Source organism: Miniopterus natalensis, chromosome 13, assembly GCF_054644295.1.
Source record: "Miniopterus natalensis isolate mMinNat1 chromosome 13, mMinNat1.hap1, whole genome shotgun sequence".
Classification (NCBI taxonomy): Eukaryota; Metazoa; Chordata; class Mammalia; order Chiroptera; family Miniopteridae; genus Miniopterus; species Miniopterus natalensis.
In genome coordinates this window covers 10434906-10459432 of record NC_142093.1, presented here as the reverse complement: position 1 = coordinate 10459432, position 24527 = coordinate 10434906, and the positions used below count along the sequence as shown (strand labels likewise).

Sequence of the window (24527 nt, the reverse complement as noted above, 5' to 3'; positions counted from 1 at the left end):
AGAGTTGAGTGGTACAGTGTACTAGAGCATAGACTTTTTTTTTTTTTAATGTACTCAGGATATTTATTTTTTTCTCTTTTTAAATTGAATTTATTGGGGTGACATTGGTTAATAAAACCATACAGGTTCACATGCACAAATCTATAACACATCATCTGAATACTGCATTTCCTTCCTGTGAAGTAAGGAAAACAGTTTGGTTGAAAAGCACAGTATGAGGGTTTCAGCATGGTCATGAGACAGCTAGCTGGTATGACTTCATGAGAATCTCTCCAAGGCAACACAGGAATTATTTTTTTTTCTCCCATCATTTTTTGAAAGACAAAAAATCAGAATCATTGAAAATTAACATGTAATCTTATGGAACTGCAGAGTCCTCAGTGCTGGCAGATATCCAAAGTCCATCTGATAGCCTGGGCAGACCTCTAATTTTTAACTGCTCCTGGGTTGAGATTAAATTCCATTTCCATTCAAGCATTTAAGGTAAACCCTTCAGCAATTCTAACTCAGGTTAGTACAAACAAAAGCGTACATATTCATGTATATTTTATATATATAGTAAATATATATTTTTTAATATTTTATCAAAAAAGGAAAGAGTTTGCCCAGCCATTGTTGCTCAGTGGTTGAGTGTTGACTCATGCACCACGAGGTCACCAGTTCAATTCCCGGTCAGGGCACATGAGGAGGCAGCCAATTGATGTTTCTTTCTCATCGATGTTTCTGTCTCTCCCTCTCCTTTTCCCTCTCTCTAAAAAGATCAATGAAAACATTAAAAAAAAAAATTTTAATTCAAAAAGTAAATCTGGAAAACAGGTACAACTTTGAATGTGAGTAGTACACATAACAGCCCAAACAAGATTGTCAGAAAAATACATGGACACTTAGGTTCCTTATCTACTCTAGGCTGCTATGATAATGCTCTTCCTTTTGGTTTAGATCCCTAATTATTTGGCAAACAATGGCAGTTCTGAGTAGCAGTCTTCATAAAAAGCTAAAGTGGAGTTTAATGAACTCTTGCTTCTATAGTACATGTCCCCATTTTTGCTCTGCCATTCCCTGGTCAGATTTTCACTTCCTGTTACTCTGCTGAGACCATTCTATCCAGAAGACCAGGGACCTCCTCAGTGCTGATCCAGGGGTGCATTCTCAGGACTTACCTTGCTTGATCTATCAGTGGCCTTTGACATTAGATGATCCCTCTTCTACTTGAAACACTTTCTGCACCTGCCTGTAGGTATTGTGCTCCTCTGGTTTTCCTCTTACCCCTTCGCAGCCTCCTTTGCTTGTTTTCCCATGCCTCTCAACTCTTTAAGTGTTAGTATACCAGAGGGACCAGACTGCCTCTCTCATTTATCTGTACTCACTCACTGTAGGTAATCCCACCTAGGCTCCTGGCTTTTAATACTATCTACATACTGGTGACTTCCAAACTTATTTTTCTGACCCAGACCTTTCCCCTGAGCTCTAATCTCAGACCCTCCTCCTAATCAGTGTTTTCACTTGAATATTTAATACATACCTCACAATTAGCACGTTCCAACCTGAGTTCTGTATCTCTCGCCACCAAACCTCCTCTCCCACGTCTTCCCCATCTCAGTTACTGGCAGTTAGTTCTCCTGGTTGCTCAGTCAGAGTCTTAGATTCTTCTCCCATCTAAACTGTCAGATTATTAGATCAGCTTTATCCAAAACACTGTAGCCCGGCTGGGCGTGGCTCAGCGGTTAAGTGTCGACCTAGGATCCAGGCGATCAGGGTTCGATTCCCGGTCAGGGCACATGCCCAGGTTGTGGGCTACAGCCGATCAATGACTCTCTCATCATGGATGTTTCTATCTCTCTCTCTCTCCCTCTCCTTTCCTCTCTCTGAAATCAATAAAGATATTAAAAAAAAAACAACAAAAAAAACCAAAAACAACAACAACAAATCACTGTAAAAATATGTCCAAGATCTTGCTATTACTTACCACTTCTGCTGCTGCTGCTATCTTCCTAGCCTCTTTATCTCTCATCAGGAGTGCTGCAGTAGCTTTCTAATGAGCTGCCTCTTCCCTGGCTCTCTGGCACTTTGTCTCCCATAGAGCAGATGACCCTATTACTGTACGAGCTGTGTCATACCTCACTTCTGCTCAAAGTCCTCCAGTAACATTTCATGTTAGAGTAAAAGCTAAAGCCCTTATGATGGCCTACAAGGTTATCTAGCCCTGCTTCTCAGTCTGTCTGCCATAAGTAGTTTTGTTTTAATTTCTAGTTTGAAGTGGACCAATATTTTACAAAAGTATGAGTAGAAATGAGTTACTACAAAGAGAACTTCCACTCTGGTCATGGTGAAGTAACTGGCATTAGATTAGCTCTTCCACTATTAACTACTAGGAAACCGGTCTGAGTGTAACAACTCTTTTCAGAAAGTAGACAGTGGACTGGGCAGGGCTGCTCTTAGGGACGAGAAGCCATCGTGGAGTCACTGCGATCGTCCAGGCTTCCTGCCGAGCGGTGTTCGCCCAGCTCCACACAGGACACAGCCAAAGCAAGGCTGTCTTGCTGAGAATACGGGCAGAGGTTGGGGTTTGGGAGGCTGGAGTTCATGGAGCAGATTAGCAGTGAGGAGAGGGTGTGCAGAAAAAGAGCGCTGTAAACCTGCATAGAGGACCCTTGAGTCTTTGGCTGAAAACTAAGACATATTTGCATAGAGTGAGATTTCACTAGACCAGCAAAGAACAGCTATCTGGGAAAGAGCAGCCCCTGGGGAATTTGAAAGTGGAAGAGCTACCTGAGTTGTTTGAGTTTCAACCAGCCAGAGTAGAGAGACATGATTGAATGCTTGGGGCATTCAGTAAAGATCCCAGAAAGTCCATGCCTTAGGATCAGGGCAAAAATCTCCCTAGATAAAGGTTACTCTGGATCTGCACTGATGAAGCTGAAATCCAGGCCTCAGAAGGATCCAGCTGTCCACAAGTAAATTGACTGACTACCAGAGTCTTTGAAGGAAGCCATCAAAATCCAGACATTCAACAATATAATATTCACCATTTCCATCATCCAGAAAAAAATTAGATTATATAGAAAGAAGCAGGAAAGTATGGCCTGTAATCAGGAGAACATTAATCAATATAAAAAGAGCCGGAGCCCTGGCTGGCATGGCTCAGTTGGTTGAGTGTCATCCCATGTACCAAAAGTTTGATGGTTTGATTCCCGGTCAGGGTACATGCATGGGCTACACGCAGTCCCTGGTTGGGGTGCGTATGGGAGGCAACTGATCCATGTTTCTCTCTCACATGGCTGTTTCTCTGTTTCCCTTCCTCCCTCTCTAAAATCAATAAAAATATATATATATTTAAAAGCCAGAAATAACAACAGAAATGATGAAATTAGCAAATATGGACCTTACAACAGCCATGATAAGTTCCAAAAAAATACAGGAAATCATGAACATAAAGAAGAGAAAAATGGAAAAAATAAAAAAGAACCAAGTATAGATGTAATTGGAACTTTATGCTTTAAAATATTTAAATTAAAAAACAACTTCTAGAGTTGAAAGTGATAATACTTTCTATGAAAAATTCGTTGGATGGATTTAACAGACTAGAATGCAGAATAAAAGTCCACTGAACTTAAAGACAAACTATCCAAGCCAAGCCAGGAGTGGCTCAGCAGTTGAGCATCGACCTAGGTAGGATCCAGGAGATCACCGTTCATTTCCCAGTCAGGGCACATGCCTGGGGCTTAGTCCCCAGTTAGGGGCGTGCCCAGGCAGCCGATCGATGAATCTCTCATCATTGATGTTTCTCTCTCTCCCCCTCTCTCCTCCTCTCTCTGAAATCAATAGAGATATATTTAAAAAAAAAAAGGCAAACTATCCAAAATGAAGCACAGAGAAGAAAAAAAGTTGAAAAATGAACAGAATGTCAGTAACTTACAGAACAATGTCAAGCTAACAGTGGGGAGAGACAAATTATTTAAATAATTTTTTTTTTTTTCAAATTTTCAAATACGTTTTTACAAATATGATGAAAATTTTAAACCCCATGTCCAAGAAGCTTAACAAACTATAAGCAGAGTAAACAGAGAAAACCATACCAATGCATGTCACAATCAAGTTGCTAAAAACCAGTGATAAAGAGGAAATATTAAAAGCAGCTAAAGAAAAAAGGGGAACAAAGATTAGATTTTTCAGTGACTTCTCATTAAAAACAGTGCTGTCTCCTGAGGGACTACTTTTGTTCAAAGGATATGTGAGATATATTCCCTACGGTCTAACACCATATTTCATTATGTATTGTGATTTTTAAAAATATTTTTCTTATTACGATTTATTTTTCTACGTTTCTTTGAAATTCGCCCATTTTAATTCGTGCTCATTTCTCGCTCTGTGTTTGTGTCATGCTTGCTGTCTTTGCTCCGTTGTTCCTAGGTTACTGTATAGCCAGGATATACCCAGTCACTTGGCCGATGAGCATGCGCTGATAGCCTCCTATGTGGCCCGTCTTCAGCACTGTACACGGTCAGTGGTAGGGCAGCCGCAGCAGGCGGGCACCCAGGGGCTGAGCAGAGGGAGGGAGAGCTGTGTCACCTACCTGGGGTTGTCAGCCGGAAAGAGCTCTGCATGTGACGTTTTTCTTGAGAAGCTACCAGCTATGTTTGGCAGAGTTTAGGTAATTTCCAAAGCATTCTCTTTTAAAGGAGAAGGAGCCTTGCTAAGCCCAGGCACTTTACCTAAACATATAGTCAGAAATTCTCCTTGAAAGTGGAGCTCACTTCCTTCAGGTTATACTTAACTATCGTATAAACCACAGAGAGATGCGCGGTCCCAGAGATGTACATTCACGGAGGGCTCCTGCTCAGTCTTGCCTAAATAATGAAACCTTTCTGTTGATATTCAAAGCTGAGGGTTGATCAACTCACAGATATCTCATTTTGTCCAATATTTGATACCATCACCCTGTTACATCTTTACATGTTACATCTCCATCTCTTCTCCCAAATCTGTCATTGTTGATTATTTAAACAGTGGTTTTCAGTAGTGGTATTAGATCATTGTCACCTAAGGGACTTTTTCCAAATGATATACATCTTTTTATATTATAATAATTATATTTGTAACAGTAGCCCTGCATACCCCTTTCCCTGAAAACTACTGTGGTAGTGACTCATTGTTAATATGGGGATGTGACTGATCCCTCAGTGGGTTAGGATAGAAGAATGTCTGATAACCACTACCTATATCAGAGTTCACCCTTTATAAGAATTAATGCCAAACAAAGTGCTACTACATTCAGGCAGACCCAAAGCCACCTGCCCACTCCATGCCCACACCCATCACACTCTGCAAAGAGAATGCAGGTAAAGTTTAAATCCCTAAATTCATTCCACTCTACATGGCAGCAAAGAAGAGTCTCTGTGCCAGACAACTTGAAATTCTTATTTTTAGAGAAAATAAAACCCATAATTTATAAATTAAACACATAAGAGAGGCTGGCGCCTTAAATTTTGATCTTAGTTTTGCCCATAGCATGTCATGGTTCCTTGGGAAGGTCATTCTTATTCCCCATGATAACAGAAAAATAATAATCAATGAGAAAATACATATATTTAAAAAGGACTCTTATTAATAGTCTACTTTATACCATTTCCCATAGTCTTCCCAGTATGACTAAATAGCATTGATATTTTTAGGCATTTACCTATCCCTAAAGCCTTAAAGAGATGGTCGGATTCTCCTCCTTCCCAGGTGTGTTTGGCAGGCTCATCCTATGGGAGAGAAGGAAGGGCCTGATATTTGTGCATTGTGTCACAAAGAGTGTCTTCTCATCCAACAGATAATTTCTGTGCACTCTATCCCAGCCCCTTGGTCTGTAGGAAAAGAGTCATCTCACCCCTAACAGAACAGCTCACTTAAAATCAGGGTAATTGTCCAGGGGATTATAAGTTTTCATAGTGAAAGTAGCAACAGAATGTTGGACAGCGACTGCTACCTGATGTTTCAGCCCAAGAAGATTTATGGTAGGTTTAGCCAAGGTCCTCAAGTTTTTGGCTTAGGGATAAGACTCCCTGCTCAAGAATTGGTGTCCGGGAACCCTGGGAGAACATGAAGATTAGGTGAGTACTGCATCTCTTCTTGCTTTATAGTCTGAGGAACTGAGTTTCATACTTCCTTGAAAAAAATAAGAAATTTGCTGGCTAATTCTGAAAATGAAAGTCAGCTCAAGCAGAACAGGGAACTTTTCTCACTTTCCTCATAATTTTCATTGACCTTAAAGCTTCTCCTCAACATAAAGTTCTAGTTTCTAGCTAGAAAGCATAGCCAATGAAAGCAACTGTGTTGTCTGCACTTGGGTGTACAGGATTGACAGACAGGATTAACCTTCCCTGGGAGATGGAATGTGACGGAGAAGGGGCTTTTTTGCACAGAGAAACCCATTGTGTCCCTTGCCAGAAAACAAAGGTCAACCATTTTAAGTCTCACTTCTTAGGCTGCCAGTCCCTCCACAATATTATCTGCCGTATTGTTAAATGTTCATTTTTTGTTGTTATTTATTTAAAAGATAAACATAGTTCTCTTTTTTCAGACAAACATCTTTAAGGTACAAATATATTTCAGCCCTGACCTTGGAGCCTTGGCTGTAAGGTATTTAAGTTAGCTGATGGTAGCATGTTCTTATTATAAGATCATCTTTTGAGAGGATGATTATACATGCTAGAGGCTGACATTTGCACACCTAAAATTATAAAGTGTTCAGAAGTGTCACAAGGAGAAAACTTTAAAGCTCATTAAAAAAAATTATCCTAGAGGAAAGAATAAACTTAAAGAATTAGTCACAGAGATAGGAATATAGAAGGGTGAAAAATCTAGGAGAAATACAGTTGATTGTGTACATGAAAAGGCCAGGTGGATCTCTGTTAAATTTAACTTCACCCTTCCCGGGTTCCCTTCAGTAATTATAACAAGATTTGATGAGTACCGAACTCATACCTTTAATTTTTTCGTATAACTTGTCATATTGCTAAATTCCTATCAAGGGTTTTTAGAACTCCAAGGGCCAAAGTAAAAGCAAGTCACAACAGCCATCCCTGGTCAGTCATCATTATCTCTGTTATCTTAAAGCTTCTGCCAAACCTCAAGAGAATTATATAGCCGCAGTCCCTATTAATCTAGGAGTGCCCTGACATGAACAAAGGACAGTTGATGTAAGTTGCTAAGTTTATGGAGTCAGTTATTTCACCTACAGTTCACTGCCTGGCATAGAGCTGGCCTGCTACTCAAGAACCCTTTTTTCATCCAGGTGCGGCATTACCTGATACCCACCTAGGTGGGTCTTTAAATTTTTAGAGTGCTGGAACTCCTGTTAAAGAGTAATGGACTAAATTATTTCACTCTAAGATGGGGCTATATTTGTGGAAGAAGCATGGTAAAAGAAGAGAAAGAGGCATTGAAAGGAAATGTTTGATACCATGCCATCTTCTCCAACTTGACCATATACTGGGCCTGTCCAAGCCTGGATTCCTCAGCCAGTATTAATTGTACTTTTCCTCAGCCCTCTTTTTCATGATGCTTGGTCTTTTTGAATTCAAGACCTGCGTCTAAAAGTCATGAGTTTTTAAAAACATTTGATTAGAAATCTCTCTCTCAGACTTTGTGAATGCCCTGTCTTTTCTCAGTCCTTGCATTAAAAAAAGAAATGCCCTTCTGATGGTGTAAGAGCATTGGGATGTGCTGTTGAAAAGAAATGACACACGTGGCCTCATTTCTGTAAATCCCCTGTGAGTCAGAGGACCATTGGTATCTGTGATCCAGCCCTCTAGCCCTTTCGTTACCATTCTTTTTACAAGCTTTTCTCCCATGTGTCTTTCTAAAAGAGAAGCAAGAGTGGGGGTGTTTAATAGACACGTGTTGCATTTGTGTCCCCTCGGCAGCGTCCTGGACAGCCCGAGCCGGCTGGATGAGGAACACCGGCTTATCGCTCGCTATGCTGCCCGGCTGGCCGCGGAGGCGGGAAACATGGTGAGTGAGTAGAGGATTCCAGCAGGGTAGCAAACGTTCGCGTTACTTTGACGTACAAGTGGTGGGGGAGCAATAAACATGAAACTCAGGAGAACAGGTACCCCAGGGACAGAGGGAGAGCGCGGGGTTAGAGAAGGGATTACAGCGGCCTTTAATTTTATAGATAATATTCTCTTTCTTTAAAAATGAATCAAGAACAGAAAATCAAAGAGTGAATTTGATTCTTTAGAAAGATTAATAAACTAATACATCTCTAGAAATCCTGATCAAGAAAAAAAGAAAGAAAGCACAAATTACCGATACCACACATGAAAAAGAGACATTATTGCTGCATGTCCTGCGGCCGTTGTAAGGATGGTGAGGGGATAGTGTGAGCAGCTTTTTCCAATGAATTTGACAATCTAGATGAAGCGGACAAATTCCTCGAAAGACAAATGAACAAAACCGACATGAAAATAAATAGGAAACCTAGATAGTTCTAAACCTGGTAAAGAAGTTGTATTGGTAATTAACTTCTCATGAGGAAAAGGTCAGGCGCAGGGGGCTTCCCTGTTCAATGTTACCACACCCTTAAAGAGGAAATTGCAGCGCCCTCACAGAAACTCCAACAGAAAACAGAGGAAGAAGGAACACTTCCCGGACATCGCATTAGGCCCAGTCAGCTGAGACCAAAATCAAACAAGGCAGTTACGAGAAAAGAAAATTGATGGCCAAATTCCCTTATGAACATGGATGAAAAAAATCCTTAACAAAATATTACCAAGTTGAATCCAGCAGTATGCAAACAGGATAATACTCCATAATCAAGTGAGATTTATTTTAGGAATGCAAACTTACTCAATGCACAAAAATAAGCCAGTGTAATTCCCCATATTAGCAGTTTAAAGAAGAAAATTATAAGGTCATTTCAATAGATGCAGAAAAAGCATGTGACAGAATATAATACCCACTCATGATAAAACTTCTCGATATACTAGGAGCAGAAGAAACTTTCTGAGCCTGGTAACACCTACAGAAAACACACAGCTAATACTACATTTAGAGGTTAAATTTTGAAATATGTTTCCTACCTAATATTCAGAACAAGACAAAGATGCCCCCTTTCACCACCCCTATTCAAAATTGCACCGGAGGCCCCAGCCAGTGAAACATCACAAGAAGAAAAGGGCAGAAACGTCGGAAAGGAGGAAGTAAAACTTATTATTTGCGGTTGACATGATTGTGTATAGAAAGTTCTAAGGAATCTACAGAAGCTACTAGAATAGATTCATGACTTTATAGCAGTATTTCAAGATACAGCATCAATATAAAAAATTGATTATTTCCGTCTATCTGCAGTGAACAATTAGATGATTAAATTAAGAAAAAATACGATTTACTATAACATTAAAAAACATCGAATACAAGCAGAGAGTGGGATGAAAGGAGGAACAATCTGAAGCCAAAACACCAGACTGTGTAAGCATTGACTAGATAAAGAAAATGTAATGTGTGCCCATTGAGTGTTTCAACATATGTAAAGGCCTGAGGTTGGAGGCTTTATAGACAACAATACTGAGTGAAGTCAGGTTGGACAGGCAGGCCAGATCTCTCAGGACCAAATTCTACACACAGCGTGTTAATTACAGAAATGCTTACCAATTGATATTTACTTTTCCAAAGGAAGGTAGATTTATAAAAGCTGCCACTGGAGAGTCCTGCTTTGTTTCTCCTCTCAAAAACATAATTTATTCCTTCAGGTTTGTTTAGAATTCAAAATCTTTTCTTTGAAAATCTGATATTAGGTCACGCTTCAGTCTCTTAGCAGTATAACTCTAAAGGTTAGTGAAATAGAACAGAATAGAGGGAAAAACCATCTAGGAGAAAGCAAAATTTTGTTTCATTAGTTAAACCTCACACATACCTTCAGTCGGTAACAATTGTTCAAATTAATTTGGCAATTAAAATTTGTAAGTAAAATCAATTAAATTTGTTGAGATGGACAGCATTGTGGTTGAATTTTAAAATTAAGTATGCTTAATGCCATTATATAGTCTTGTTGACTTGACACAGTACTTTTATTTTTTTTAAATGCTGTAAGTTAAAGCCCCAAAGCCATTTGACCCTGAAAAGGAGATTGCAGTTCTCCTTCACCGCAAACAAGATAAGTCTGTTTACACCTGATAATTTCTGATACCAATTCTCTTATTCGTGTGAAAATGATAATTGTTAGAATGGGCTTGAGACTAAATACTGATATGGTCCCTTTCATCTCCAGTTTATTTTCCAAAGTGTAGTTGTCTTATAAATATTGGACCTCTCAGGAAGGACTCTTCTCGACTAGACTTCTGTTAAACAGAGGACTTCTAATCCGCTAATCTTTCACTGATACAAGTGCTTTGCATGAAGTGGGTGTAGTGCTCAGAAGAATTTTATAGCCTGCCAGATAGGCTTTGTATTGATTTTTCCCCCCCAAAAAAACCTTCTTCCACAAAGAAAGACCATTACATCATTTTAGCAGTTTACATTGCACCCTATAGGGTGCTTCAGTGGCAGAGCCCTCATGTCTCCCCAGGTGGCACATATAACCCCTGACACCTCTTCAGGCTCACCCTTGAATAAAGAAATTCTCAGTTGCTCAGATGACCCAGGAGAACCAAGTTGTTTTTCAGAGGTGCCTAAATTCCGTAAAAACAAAACAAAATTAAACTAAACTAAACTACAGTGTGTGGTAGATCATAATAGTAACAACAGAGTCTTAAAGTTTTATCACAAACATCACCAGCATAAGATATAATCAGATGTTTTGGGTTTACTTTTAAAGTCTTTTTTCTTTATGAAAAAATTAAAAGCTCATAATGGAAAACTTGGAAGATGGTAAAAGGAAAGGGAAACTACCGTATTTTCATCCCACCTAACCTGTACACATTTTTGAGAAGCTTTTTTTCAGGTAGCCCAGTTTTAGCCACCACAGCCTCATTGTGTGTCATCGTGTACCATTCCAGAAATCTCCTATGGCTCCTTAGAATTAAAGATCAACAGTATCCATGTGGTGTTTTGCACACATTTAATGGCTCAAAATTCCCCATAAAATAGTAATTGTCAAACCTGGCTACATATATAACTGTGTGAAGCATTTAAAAAATATAGAGATCCTTGGCTTTGGATCCTTGGCTTTGGATCACAGACCTACCGAATCAGAATCTCTGAGTTTTTTGGATCTATTGATTTTTATGTAAAAAAGAAAAGGTAAAATTTCAGTCTTCTTATTTACAGCTAACTTTGGAACCACTACCCTAAAAAACATTACTGGGTTTTTGAGAGATGAGAGAGAGGTCAGTACTCCACAGCCCTCCAGTTAGTCTAATGGGGTTGGGATGATGGAGGACTTGCCGTGGGATACACAGGAAGTCTGGTTGATACCAGGAACATCTCTCTGGAACTCATCGTCGCCAGTCTATTTCTAGGAGCTGCAGAAATGCATTCTACCAGGTTGCAGTTTGCTGACTGTCGGCTTTCCTTGGTTGTATAACATTTGCCCAGTTTTACTCAGAGGGGTCTCGTTTCTTATCCTGTACTTTTCAGGTGTGTCTCCATCTCATTAAAGACGATGGAGCTCTGTGAGATTACTAAACCCAAGAGAATGCTAATGTGACAGAGGAAGTGATCCTCTTCACATGTCTTTTTGTAAATATTCCCACTTTACAGACATGAAAATAAAGGTAGAATAAAACAAAATAACGAGATTTACATGGCCAGCAGAGAGCAAAACCTAGGATTCCCAGCTAGTCCATCTACTTGCATTCTTACCCCAGTAAATTCTCCACTTGGTAGCCAAGTGCTCTTTGTAATAAACGTTTAGTATAGAACAGTTTTAGGTTCACAGAAAAATTGTGAAGCTAGTACAGGGAATTTTCATATAACCCATACGCAGTTTCCCTTATTATTAACATCTTACATTAGTATGGAATGTTTGTTGCAATTATTGAGCCAATATTGATACATTATTATTGACTAAAGTCCATACTTTAGATTCTGTTAGTTTTTTACCTAATGCCCTTTTTCTGTTCCAGGATCTCATCCAGGACACCACATTGTATTTAGTTGTCATGTCTCCTTAGGTTCCTCTTGGCTGTGACAGTTTCTCTGACTTTCTTTGTTTTTTGATGACCTTGACAGTTTTGAGGAGTACTAGTCAGGTGTTGTAGAGCGTCCCTAACTTGGGATTAGTCTGATGTTTTTCTCATGATTAGACCGGGTCTGTGAGTTTTGAGGACGAGGTAGGTGCCGTTTTTCTAACATCATATCAAGTGTACATAGTACCAACATCATTTATCCCTGTGGATGTTGACCTTGATGACCTGGCTGAGGAAGTGTTTGTCAGGTTTCTCCAACATGAAGTTACTCTTTTCCTCCCTTTCCACTTGTCCTCTTCGGAGGGAAGTCACTGTGGACGGGCCCCACAGGAATGGGGGTTGGGCTCCACTTCCTTGAGGGCAGAGGATGTTCATGCGCTATTTGGAATCCATATATTTCCCGCCTCAGAATCCCCTTGTGGCTCCACACCACATTCAGAACGAAACGGAAGCTCCTCTCCACGCCCTGTGCGACCTGGACCCTGGCTTCCCCTCCTAGCTCGGTACCTGCCGCGCTCACCATAGCCCCCCCCCATCAGTACTGACCCAGGAACAAGCAGGAGCAGCCGCAGGCCCTTTGCCTCTGCCCTCCCCTGCCCAGCGCGCGCTTCCCTCCGACTCCCCTGTTCCCTTCCTCACTTCACTGAGTCCCTGGGAGCCGTTTCACAAGCACCGCATCTAAAGAGCCTCTCCGCTCCCTCTGTTGCATTACCCTATGCCTCATCGAATTTATCACAACTCATCCTGTGTATTTGGTTTATCTTTCTCTCCCGGTGTAGCTTAAGCTACTTGCATCCCTAGTTTCTAGAACAGTATCTAGCACATAATAAGCGCTCGGGAAATATTTGTTGAAACGAAGAATGAAGTATTCCATTTTTGAAGGAAATCATCTTTAGGTCTCTTTTTCCCAAGTAGTCTGTGTCTTTATGACCTAGTAATTCCCTTTCTGTTTTTTTCTCTTCAGTGTACTGGAGGCGTTTTAGGAAAAAGGATACCTGGCTCTTTTTTTAAAAAGTGCTCCAGGGTGTTTAAGATAGTAAATAAATAAAACCCTAAGTTTCTCTGTTATTTAATGTGCACTTGACTGTGTTTAAAATGTGACCAGTGAAATAAGCCCTCAGGGGACACTTGCCACCGGGCTCTCCCTGTGCAGTAGCCCCAGGGGGGACAGGATTTGAACACCCCCCACCCCCGCCCCTGTCTTTGTATTCAAGCTATGTGGCTACTTGGCGCCAAAGATTCCTGCCCCTTAGGAGTGGCTGCTGCTGCTAACTCTTGATCGCGGTATTGACCTCCTCCGTGAAATACGCCTTCGCAGTGCAGTCAGACACTCAGAACGGAAAAGATCCTTTAGAAATTCCCAGTGAAATACTGTGGGGTCTTTGTTTGTTTTTCTGTCATTGTGAAGCAAATTCCTTTCCTCATCCATAATTTTCCCTGGCTGCACTCTAAGAAGGAGCCATTAGTTTTAACCCCAGTTTCAGGAATTGTAAATCTGTTCTTCGTAGCAGGCTCAGTCTCAGGTGAGCCATTTTTCCGAGGGTCAGCTCAGGCTCTCACAAGATTCTTCATGAAATACAGAAAGTCTGCTGAGTTGGCTGCTGCTTCACTCTTCTGGAGGAAGAAAAATCACCTTGTTTTTCTTTAAGAAAGAAAATATTTGGTAATTTGGTGAAAAGCCTCCCACCCAGGTTTGCTATGCTGCTTTGCCCCTGTTTATTTAGGAAGTGCCACATGAAAAGAATTACTTATTGTACTCATTGTATCTTCAAACATTAGATAGGAAACAAAGTTTCTGCTTCATCGTAGGTCATGTTTTGGGCAGAACTAAGAATGTGCAGAGTAAAGCGTAGCCATGGTGCCTTCATTGAGAGCTTTCGTTCTGGTTAGTTGGTAAAGGGGAAGCATCGCCTGTTCACCCATTTTCCTAGTTTGTGTTGATTGGCTTTTATATTCTTAATGGGGTAACAAGAGTTAGAAACATCAGTGGACTTGCAAATCAAAACCACAACGATTTCTCCAAGGATAATATATAAGTGGCCAATAAGCACATGAATGTATGCTCTACATAGCCATTAGGAAGATGTAAATTGAACCCACAGTGAGATAGCACTTCACACCCACTAGGGTGACTGTGATCAGAAGGAAGGACAATAACAAGTGTCCACAAGGATGTGGGAAAAGGGAATCCTTATGTGTTGATAGTGGGAATGTAAAGTAGTGCAGCCACTTAGGAAACTAATTGGGCAGTTCCTCAAATGGCAGTTACCTTTCCGTATGACCCAGCAATTCTACTCCTAGATAAACACCCAAGAGAAATGAAAATACATCTCTACACAAAAACCTGTCCACAAATGTTCATAGCAGCATTATTCAGAATAGCAGAAAAATGGGAACAACCCATCAGCTGTGGAATAGACAAAATGCGGTGTATCCTTTTAGTGGAATATTACCGTAAAAAGGTTGAAATACTGATACATGCTACAGCATGGATGGACTTTGGAAACATTTTGCTAAGTGAAAGAAGCCAGACATAAAAGATCACATACCGTATAATTCCATTTGTATGAAATATTCAGAATAGGCAAGTCCATAGGGGCAGGAACTAGATTAGTAGTTGTCTGGGTGGGGTAGGAGACCATGGGGAGTGACTGCTAATGCGTATGGGGTTTCTTTTTTGGGGTGATGAAAATATTCTGGAATTAGATAGTGGTGAGGGTTTCACAACCTCATAAATATATTTGAAACCACTGAATTGTATACTTTCAAAGTATGCAATTCAGTGAGTTTTATGGCATGTAAACTGTATCTCAGTTTTTTAAAACCCAGTTAGACATTTCACACCCACTAGGATGATTAAAACCAAAAAGAGAATGGCAGGTGTTAGCAGGATGTGGGGAATCAAGCCCTGATTCGTCGTCGGTGGGATTGTAAAATGGCATAGCCTCTTGGGAAAGCACTTGACAGTTCTTCCAAATGGTAAATACAGCATTACCGCATAAACTCAGGAATTCCACTTCTGGGTGCTAACCCAGGAAAAATGAAAACATACGTGAACACATAGCAACTCTAACAGCCCAAAGCTGAATCAATAGAATACTACTCGGCAATAAAGAGGGAACTGCTGATTCATGGAGCAACGTGGATGGACCTCAGTAACATCATGCTAAGTGGAAGCTAGAAACCAACAATTACATGTTATGTGACTCCATCTATATGAAGTTTCTAGAAAAGGCAGAGCTGGACAGCAGACCAGTGATTGCCTGCAGTTGGGATGGGAGTGATTAACAAGTTCATACCACAAACTGGCATGAGGGAACTTTTTTATGGTGATGGAAAATGTCCTAAAACTGGATTCTGGTGATTGGTTCCACAACTGTTTAAATTTGCTAAGACTCATTGAATTGTATACTTAAAATAGGTGGGTTCTATGGTAGGTATTTTTTAACTCAAAAATCTGTTTTTACAAAGTCAGTGGTTACCTAGCCAGAGTGGCTCAGTGGTTGAGCATCGCCTATGATCTAGGAGATCGTGGTTCTATTCCCAGTCAGAGCACATGCCTGGGTTGCGGGCTTGGTCCCCATCAGGAGGCAGCCGATCAGTGACTCTCACTGATGTTTCTATCTCTCTCTCTCCCTCTCCCTCTCTCTTCCTTTCTCTGAAATCAATAAAAATATATTTTTAAAAAATCAGTCTATATAGGACTCTGGATATTTGAATCAGAAAACAAACCTTTCTTTCCCTTCACTTTAGATCCGGCCCCCCACTGACTTGAGCTTCAACTTTGATGCCAACAAACAACAAAGACAGCTTATTGCAGAGCTAGAAAACAAAAACAGGTAAGAATGCCGGGGCTGAGCCAGTTGCTGAAGTCCACGTTCGACATGTGAGGGTCTGATTCTCACTTTCCTTGCACACTAGATGGCTTTGAGCACAAAGGAAGATCCCACCCACCCCAGTGAATATAGGCCAGCCCAAGTCCAGGAAATTCCCTGGACACTAAATTGTAAATCTGCATGATATTCCTCGTGCTAGTCCAAAACCTGCTCATGTGCTCTCAGGTAGATTCTTTTCCCAGTGCCTTCTCCTACCCGCAGGTGTGTTCTTCTCCTGATTCTTTCTCCACTCTACTCCTGGGAGCCTTTTGCTTTATCTGGTCATCTTCTCTTGGCTCATTAGGCTGCATGTGACTGGTCTCTTACTAAAAAAGCCATTTAAAGGCTTGGAGACCAGACAATACACCATTATGCACTGGAAAGTAGGAACCAGCCCCAGGAAACTGGACGCAGTGTAACAAGCATAGGTAGAGGCAGCTGTCCAGCGCGCAAGGGTTGGGAAGGGGGGCGGCGGTTAGCACAGGACCTGCCTTAGGAGGTTGCAGGGTGTCCTCCTGTCCTTTCCCCAGGGAGGCGCAGAGTATTCTGGCTGTCATTTTCCTTCTGTGGCGATTTTTTTCAAGTTCTTGAGAAGAGTATTTTGATGGCTTTTTCTGCCACAAGGATTGTTTCATTGAATAAGTGTGAAGTGCCACAGTATTAGGAAGGTATCCATTTCACATCTTGGTCGCGTGGAAGCAATCAGAGTAAGACGGTAGAGGCCGCACTACTGGAGTGAAACTTCTAACAGGAAGAGAGAGTCATGAGGCCCTGTGTGGCCATCCCCCCTTCTTGCATCCTCTCTAGAGAGATCCTGCAGGAGATTCAGCGTCTCCGTCTGGAGCATGAGCAGGCCTCCCAACCCACCCCTGAGAAGGCCCAGCAGAACCCCACGTTGCTGGCAGAGCTGCGGCTGCTGAGGTAAGTGGGGATGCGGCGTCGAGTTATAATCTGCTATGGTAAGAGTTTATATCTCAGGAAACCGAATTAGTGGGACAGAATCCACTTACCAGGATAACTGGTCGTGTGAGACCGAACACTGAAGCGTTCCACTCGTTCTGTGACTGCTTCAGATGCTTGGGTTCCTTTATCAGACACTCTGAGAGCTTCACCTACAGAACTAGGTGAGCACCAGTCTCCAGTTACGTGACAGGCAGAACAGTGTTCATACTTGTGCGATTGCTTCAGGAAGACCACGGTGCTGCACTCAGTCTTCCTCTCTCGCTAATTAGTCTGACTTTAGAGACTCTTGGCAGAAGCAGTGCTCTCCCTGACCTCTGGATCTGTTCTGGCACTTTATAGTCAGAGAGTCATAAATTGATGGGATCTGTTTAGGGAAAAGTGAACTGGAGATCCAGACATGGGAGGGAATAGGAGGTGAGGTGCTAAAGACAGGGCTATAGGTGGGTCTGGAGTTGTGCTCTCCAATAGAAATACAGTGTGTCACATGTAATTAAAACTTTTTTAACAGCCACGGTGAAAAACTAAAAGATATGTGTCAATAATTTTAGTACTATCTTTTGCTTGACCTGGTATATCCAAAGTACTATCATTTCCACATTTAATCAACATTAAGAAATTACTAATGAAACCTCATTTTACTTTCTTTTGACCACACTAAATTTTTGAATCCAATGTGTATATTACACTTTCGTGCATCTCAGTTCAGACTCGCCACATTTCCAGTGCTGGGTAGGCCCACGTGGCTCCTGGCTACCACATTGGACAGCAGGGGTCTAGATTGTGCCAGGTGGGAGTTGATGATGCTAGAGATTCCGTTGAGGTTATCACATAGGGTGATGACACGAACACAGCTTCCCTTCAAGCAGCGTTTCAAACTTCAAAACACACTTTCTTATTCCTCAAAATACTGATACAATTTATTATTGGCCCCATTTTACAGAATAGAAAATTGAGGCTCAGAAAATTGACTTGTCCAAGGCTGCATATTTTTAGTAAATGATGGACTGCAGGTCTTGCACTGTTGTTGTTGTTTTTTCACCACAATAGATGAAGTCAGGATTCATCAAGCTAAGAGACCATTGTGTGCGTGAGGTAAAGAACACTTGGAGAAAGTGAGAGAAGTGAGAATGCAAAGATAGATACATAAATTTCCAGGAAAGAATTGTCTGAGGTAGGTGACTTAATCAAATACAGGATAGCAAAGAGGACCGAGTTTTTCAGCCTTAATGACTGGAAGATAAAGTGGCAGAGACAGGGAAGCTGGGAAAGAGAACCAATGGAGAAGAAAAGTCTTAAGTTTGATTTTGGACATACTCAGCTAGAACTGACATGAAGTCTGTCCTCAGGGAACAGAGAACTCTCTTTGACACACAGTCATCCTGAGTCTGTCACACTTCTGGAACCTGGTGTCTGGGGTGGGAAGCACTGACTGCTGAAAGCTGTTTTCCCTGGGCAGTTTTCATACATTTTCTCCACTATTAATTTAAATTTGGACTGGTTCTGTGCATTTTTCTCAATGAGGTATGTGACTTCCTAACAAAGAATTTTTTCAATCACTTCAGTAGTAATATACTTTTTCTCTATTTGGCCATGCGTACTTTCCAGAGCATTTTTACCTGCTATCTCACAATAGTAAAGTGGGCAAAATAGATACATAGAACTTCTTACACATAAGGTATCAGGTTACATGACTTGCTCAGCATCTCATACGCTGCTAAGTAGCAGAATCAGGCCAAAACTGATATTCCCTGGCCTTAGACCCTTTATCTTCAGTTTCACTTACGATGGGCTTTTCCTCTTGGACAGACAAAGGAAAGACGAACTGGAGCAGAGGATGTCGGCACTGCAGGAGAGCAGGCGGGAGCTGATGGTTCAGCTGGAGGGGCTCATGAAGCTACTGAAGGTAAGAGCTGGTGGCCTGCTCTCAGGTCTCCTCCCGCTGTCAGCTGCCTGGTCCACTTCCACAGGCAGTGCTGCTCAGCCTCCCCTGTGGTGTCGGAGCAGGGGGAGGTAAAAGGCTTATTTATTGCTCTCTAGACCCAGTCTTCAGGTAAACCTCCATATCGGCAGTCTAATTCAGTATAACAGGCATCGAAATTAGTGTAAAGCCTCATTATAAAAGAAAAATTAGTAACTGGAACCACAGTAATGTCCTGAAATAGTTGCTTTTGTGAATGTTTAGAAATAGCATATTAGCTATGTAAAATGAATATTTCCCAACTGTTTAGTTTCTTTTTAAGACAAATATTTAAATATTCCACCTACAAATATTAAGTATCCTTTTTAGTAACTATTACAGAAGCACACCAATCTTATCAAATCAACTCTAATCAATAACTTTACCTTATTCGGAGTGATAACTTAATGTGTTTGTTCTAGGTATGGTAGATTGGGGCCTGAATAAATCAAGTAATTCAGGTATAACTGTCTATTTTTGTTGAAAATATATTACAACCCCTACACCCCAGAGCAGAGAAAGGCACGCTAGACATTTAAATGTCCTCACCTGGACAGTTTTATTGGCACTGAGCTGAACTATTTGCCCAGCTGTGCAGCAGCAGTGCCAGAGCACATTGGTTCATGCTGTGAATTCCTAAGGGCTATGCTCTGAAACGACCGTATTTTGTGATGGACAAAGTTAGCAGCCAGAGTGGAAAAAGCAAAACGTGGAGTGACTCCAAAGCAGGCTGAGGGGGGCAGATTTAATCCTATGATAAAGGAGAGTCTCTGAAGGTTTTGCAAAAGTAGTTAGGAAATTATGCAGAACTGGTAAGAAAGGGGAGAAACTAAAGGGCAATAGGGAGACTAATGAGATCATCCAGGCCCGAAGTGACGAGGGTCTGGGCCAGGGTGTAGCTCAGGAAGATAACAACATGGAAAATGCCAGTTCTTCAATTCCAAACCAGTCCCTTAAAGATGAAGCCAGTAGTGTTAGCAACTTGGGTGAATGTGTTTTAAACTGACTTTTGACTTGCTCAAGACACTCACTTCTAGTCTTGAGTTCAGTTTGCTTCTAGCTTTGATCCTGGATGTTGGGATTGTTTGGGCTCGGACATGTTTCTACATTAACCCTGTGAACAAGGATTTCTCCTGAGAAGTAGATGATGTCTAAATGGGTCTTGTTTAAAGAAATCCTTATGCATAAAACCTGGGCCAGATCCCAATAGTTGTCAAGTATCTGGCTAAGCAACCCATCAGCCCCTGAAGACAGCAGAGCTGCCCTTAAGACTCATGTGGCCTGTGGAACACCTGCAGCCTCGTGGGGTTTTGGAAGCCCCACCATGGTGAGTTTAGTCCACCTGGAGGTCAGGAGATAACGGGATCCACCCACTCCTTCCCTGTGTCAAACCTCCTTTTCAGAAAGATGTTCTCAGACATTACCCGGACACAGATGGGAAGGTACCCCAGGCTGATTTTTGTAAAAGGTGAAAGGTTTCTGCACGCTAAAGGGAAGTCAGAGTGAATTTCCTCTAAGTACCACTGCACGCTTTCCCGTCAGCTGGTTCCCTCGGTGTTCCTTAGAGTTCCCGGCACAGAGCCCCACGTGCATTACTGTGACTATAGTTCAGCTCTGACGCTCGTATTCCTGGGCAAAGCAGAATGTGCTGATGCCTGAACCCATAATCCTTGAGTTTCCTTAGATTTCTAGCTGTTGTCTTACAGTTACAATTTCATTAAAATAAGCAGGACCCTGCTGCCCCATTTTGTAGGATCCCCACCAGGTTCTTAAACACCTTATGGTTTACCCACTAGGCCAGCTGTGGCCGTTCAGACGGGGAGGGAGAATGTACAGACCCGCCGGGAAGGTTGTCTTCTTAGCCCCTGACTAGGATTCACAGCTGAAATCTCACTCCTCTAGTCCAACTTCCTAAAAGGATTACAGTCTTAATTTGTGCTCTGTATATACACTCCCAAAGAGGCATATGTAGGGATCACTGACTTCTATTAAAATTCCAGAGGTGTTTTCCTACTATTTAAAAATGTGTATTCACCACTGCGTAATAAGAGCACCCTTTACAATTCTAATTTTAATTTCAAAGGACTGTCCTTTCATTGATGTTCAGTCTGCTAGCATTTAATTCTCTCATAAAACAGCTGTAAGCGGTTAGTCAAATGGACAATCAAGCCACATGGTCTGGGATACTCATAAATTAAAATACACCACATGACAAGTTCCCATTTCACACGGAGTTCTTTCATTTCCCTCCTTTAGTGAAATATTAAGTACTTTGTCTATTTATCTGAAAAATGATCATTTAGAGAAGCATACGTATGAAGCGTCACCATTGGTTATGAATTCATTTAACAAATATCTTAAATCCTTTTTTTGGAACAAGGATGGGGAAAAATCAATCATACATTTATTTAATAAAAAGTATTGAATTCATGTTTAGCTGTTGTCTTACAGTTACATGTTTAGGTGTTTGGCATATAGTGGTAAGACTCAGTTCCTGTCACCAGGGAGTATCAGGGACCTTCTTACTGTTTTGGGTTCTTTTTAAATGACATAATGTAGACGGACACTCAGGTACCCATGCTCTGAATGTGTCTTTTCCTTACATTTCCCCATCATTAATGAGCATATGGATAACCTCTGCCTCAAACTACTTCTTTAATCTAGAAATGGTCATGTGTTGGTTTTTCAGTTTCTGTATCATGTTCCCAATACTTTGCTACCTCACTTTCCATTTTTCCATTATTGCTTTTGAAACATATTTACCAGATGAATTCTGCAGTTTTCAATTTGCAAAGGATGTTTTGGATATAAAGTTTTCTATAGATGACTACAGTGGCTATTGCATTATTCCGGCCACCTAGCCAGGCACTCTCCCTGGGAAGAGTCTCACGTGTTTTAAGTGACATAGCAGTTTTGCACTTTATAATTAAGGTATTATTACCCCCTTTAAATCAAGTTGGCTTCTGTGCCTTGTCATCAGTCAGTGTTTACTGACCCCAGCTGACCAATTGATAACAAAAATGTTCTGAGACCGTGCATCTTGCCTGTTTTCTGTGTTGACAGAGCCTTCAAGGCTTTATCTGAATGACTTCTGTGAGTTTAAATCATATAACACTGTCATAAGTAACACTCTGCCAAAGTCCACCCTCTCCCACCCCCAATGCTCATGGGAGGCCTCTGAGCCCTGCAGATGTCACCCTGTCCCCCCCTCATCCTAACCTGACACATGAGTCCAGTGCAGATTTTAATGATTTCATGTCTTTGGACAAACTATACACAATAATCACCAAATGTGCAAACATGAAGCATTGCTTTTTGAAACTTCCCTGTTCTGTTGAACCAAAGCAGTGTTTTCTCCAATCCCAAACCTGGAGAAAACAGCAAGAATAGGGAGGTGCCTTAGGAACAGTTCTACTAAGAAATTACATCATGGTCTTTTGAGCTCAGATGCAATTTCAGCCTCTCAGGATCGCCCCATCCCTCCCCCACCATCTCAATTTCCATTTCAACACAGTGCCAGCAAAAAAGCCCACATTTTAAAATTGTTTCTTAAGTCTCCTAGGGCTGTTTGCCTTACCTAGTGAAGAGAAGAACAGTGTTCTGCCCCACAGGGAAGCCTAGCTAGGAAGGGAGATGGCTTCCCAACTGCAAAACTCTAACCCCTTCTAACTAGAGCCATGAATGTCAGATGCAACAGCTTAAAGACCCCAGCTTCTCAGGCTGATGCAGCTCATGCTCGGCGCCCACTCTGCCTGGGCTCCTGTGAGTTTAGGTTTGGCCAGGCATCTTGCAGCTGGCTTTGATTATAAGGACATCTTCCTGGGCTGAGTTGGAAATTTTTTGGTGCCCATTTAATTTCTAGCCCATGCTTCTCCCTTGCAGGAATAAAATTATTTCCTCCAAATTTTCACTTACTCTCTCCCTTTTCTAATTCCTTGGCTTTACTGAAATCGTTTTTGCCATTGCACCCAGATCTGCACACCAAGAAGCCCTCATCCTTTCCAAAGACTTCCTCCACACATGTTCAGTAAATACTGCCTGGCTGGATGGGTGCAGTTTAAATGGAGCCATTGCAATGGTTTGTAGATGTGCATACTTGGGCCAAAGAGCAGGGGCTCCCTGACCACAGTTACCCACAATGAGGCATAGAAGGGAAGCAGAGACGCCCGTTAAAAGGCAGAGTGGCTGAGGAACAGTGGACTGAGGAGAGAGAAACTTGGAAGTGTTTATCTCTTCTTCACTGTGCTGCTCTCTACGGCGCCTGGGGGTGAATTCTGATAGCTGGTAGTTAGCAAGCGCCTGCTCTGCGCAGCATCACTGTGAGGCTCTAAAAGAGAGGCCATCTCGTGTTTCCAGAGCTTTATGCATAAGAAGTACTAAATGAACCTGTATTGAATTAATGAAAAAGTAAGGTCTCTCAGGGCCCTGAAGCAGTTTCCAGTGTACTGCAGAATGGGGGTGCATGTGCATCTTTGAAAAAACCACAGCAGCCCAAAAGCAAGGGGAGGGGACTGCATCGGAGATGAATCTGTGGGCATGTGAATTGCTAGTTGAGCAAGTTCTTAGAGCAGTGGTTCTCACACTAGCATCATTGGAATTGGCTGAAAGGTTCATTAAATGCATTGTCATGCCCCACCCAAGAGTTTTGACCCAGTTTGTCTGTGGTAGGGTCCAAAATCTGCATCTCTGACAGGTTTTCAGATACTGCTGCTGCTGCTAGTGGTCTATATTCTACACTTTGAGAACCACTCCCTGGATAAATATGCCTAAACACCTGTGAATATTGCAAATGGTGACAGATAATTGGGCTTTTGAGTCATGGTTGAGTTGCTTCTTTTGGTTTACCCTATATAGTTATATGTTGGGCTAGTCAGACTCTCTAAGCCTTTTGATGCATAAAATGAGGAAGTTAGACTAGATGGTTTCTAAGGTTCTTTCTTTACAACTCTAGAAGTTAGCATTTAATGAATTGGACAGGGCAGAGGCCAGCCATGTGCTCTGTCCAGCTGGTGATGCTCTCTGGTGGTCCGGGATTTGGTCTCTGAACCCATGGGCCTGGCCTGATTTGCCTTGTTCTGTCATTTCTTCCAGATGTTTGTGGTGATGGGCATTAATCTCTCTCCTTTTTCCCTCTGCCTTTTTTTGTTTTGTTTTCATCACCTCTAGGAGGAAGAGCAAAAGCAGGCAGTAAGTGCACATCAGAATCCTGCATCTGGTCCTTGTTCCCTTTGCATGTTCTTGTTTCCTCATTTAACTGGTGCATTCTTGCTCCTCCCCTCCCCACACAAGGTCATCTGCAGAGCTGGTTATGTGTAAGGCCCCGGCAGTTCTCCCCGTGGTGGTGTAAAATGGCCTGAAGGTCCCATCATGTTTTCCTAGTTGAGCATGTTCTTATTTGAAACCAGAGCTTGCGGAATTGTTTTTCAGAGTACACATCTGTGTGTGTGTTTGAATATGCATGATTATCCAGGCTACAGTTGCCTTTTCCTGCTCTTGCTTTCTCTGCTGCTTCCTGTCTAGAGTGACCTTAATTGCTTGAAACAACTCTTAGAGTGGTGGGGGTGACCTTGGGTCTAAATACTGTGTCCGGAATGATTGTGCATGGAAATGAGTAGTCCT

General features: G+C 41.7%; 1 protein-coding gene across 1 annotated transcript in view; it reads left to right on the top strand.

Annotated features, from left to right (window-relative positions):
- Window positions 1–24527, top strand: part of DTNB (dystrobrevin beta) — a 136232-nt gene that overhangs the window by 93058 nt on the left and 18647 nt on the right. Inside the window, exons 11-16 of the mRNA XM_087823408.1 lie at window positions 4411–4500; window positions 7911–7998; window positions 15867–15952; window positions 16796–16909; window positions 18758–18854; window positions 24075–24095. Of these exons, the coding sequence (XP_087679534.1) occupies window positions 4411–4500; window positions 7911–7998; window positions 15867–15952; window positions 16796–16909; window positions 18758–18854; window positions 24075–24095 (496 nt within the window). The remainder of the gene's footprint in view (window positions 1–4410; window positions 4501–7910; window positions 7999–15866; window positions 15953–16795; window positions 16910–18757; window positions 18855–24074; window positions 24096–24527) is intronic.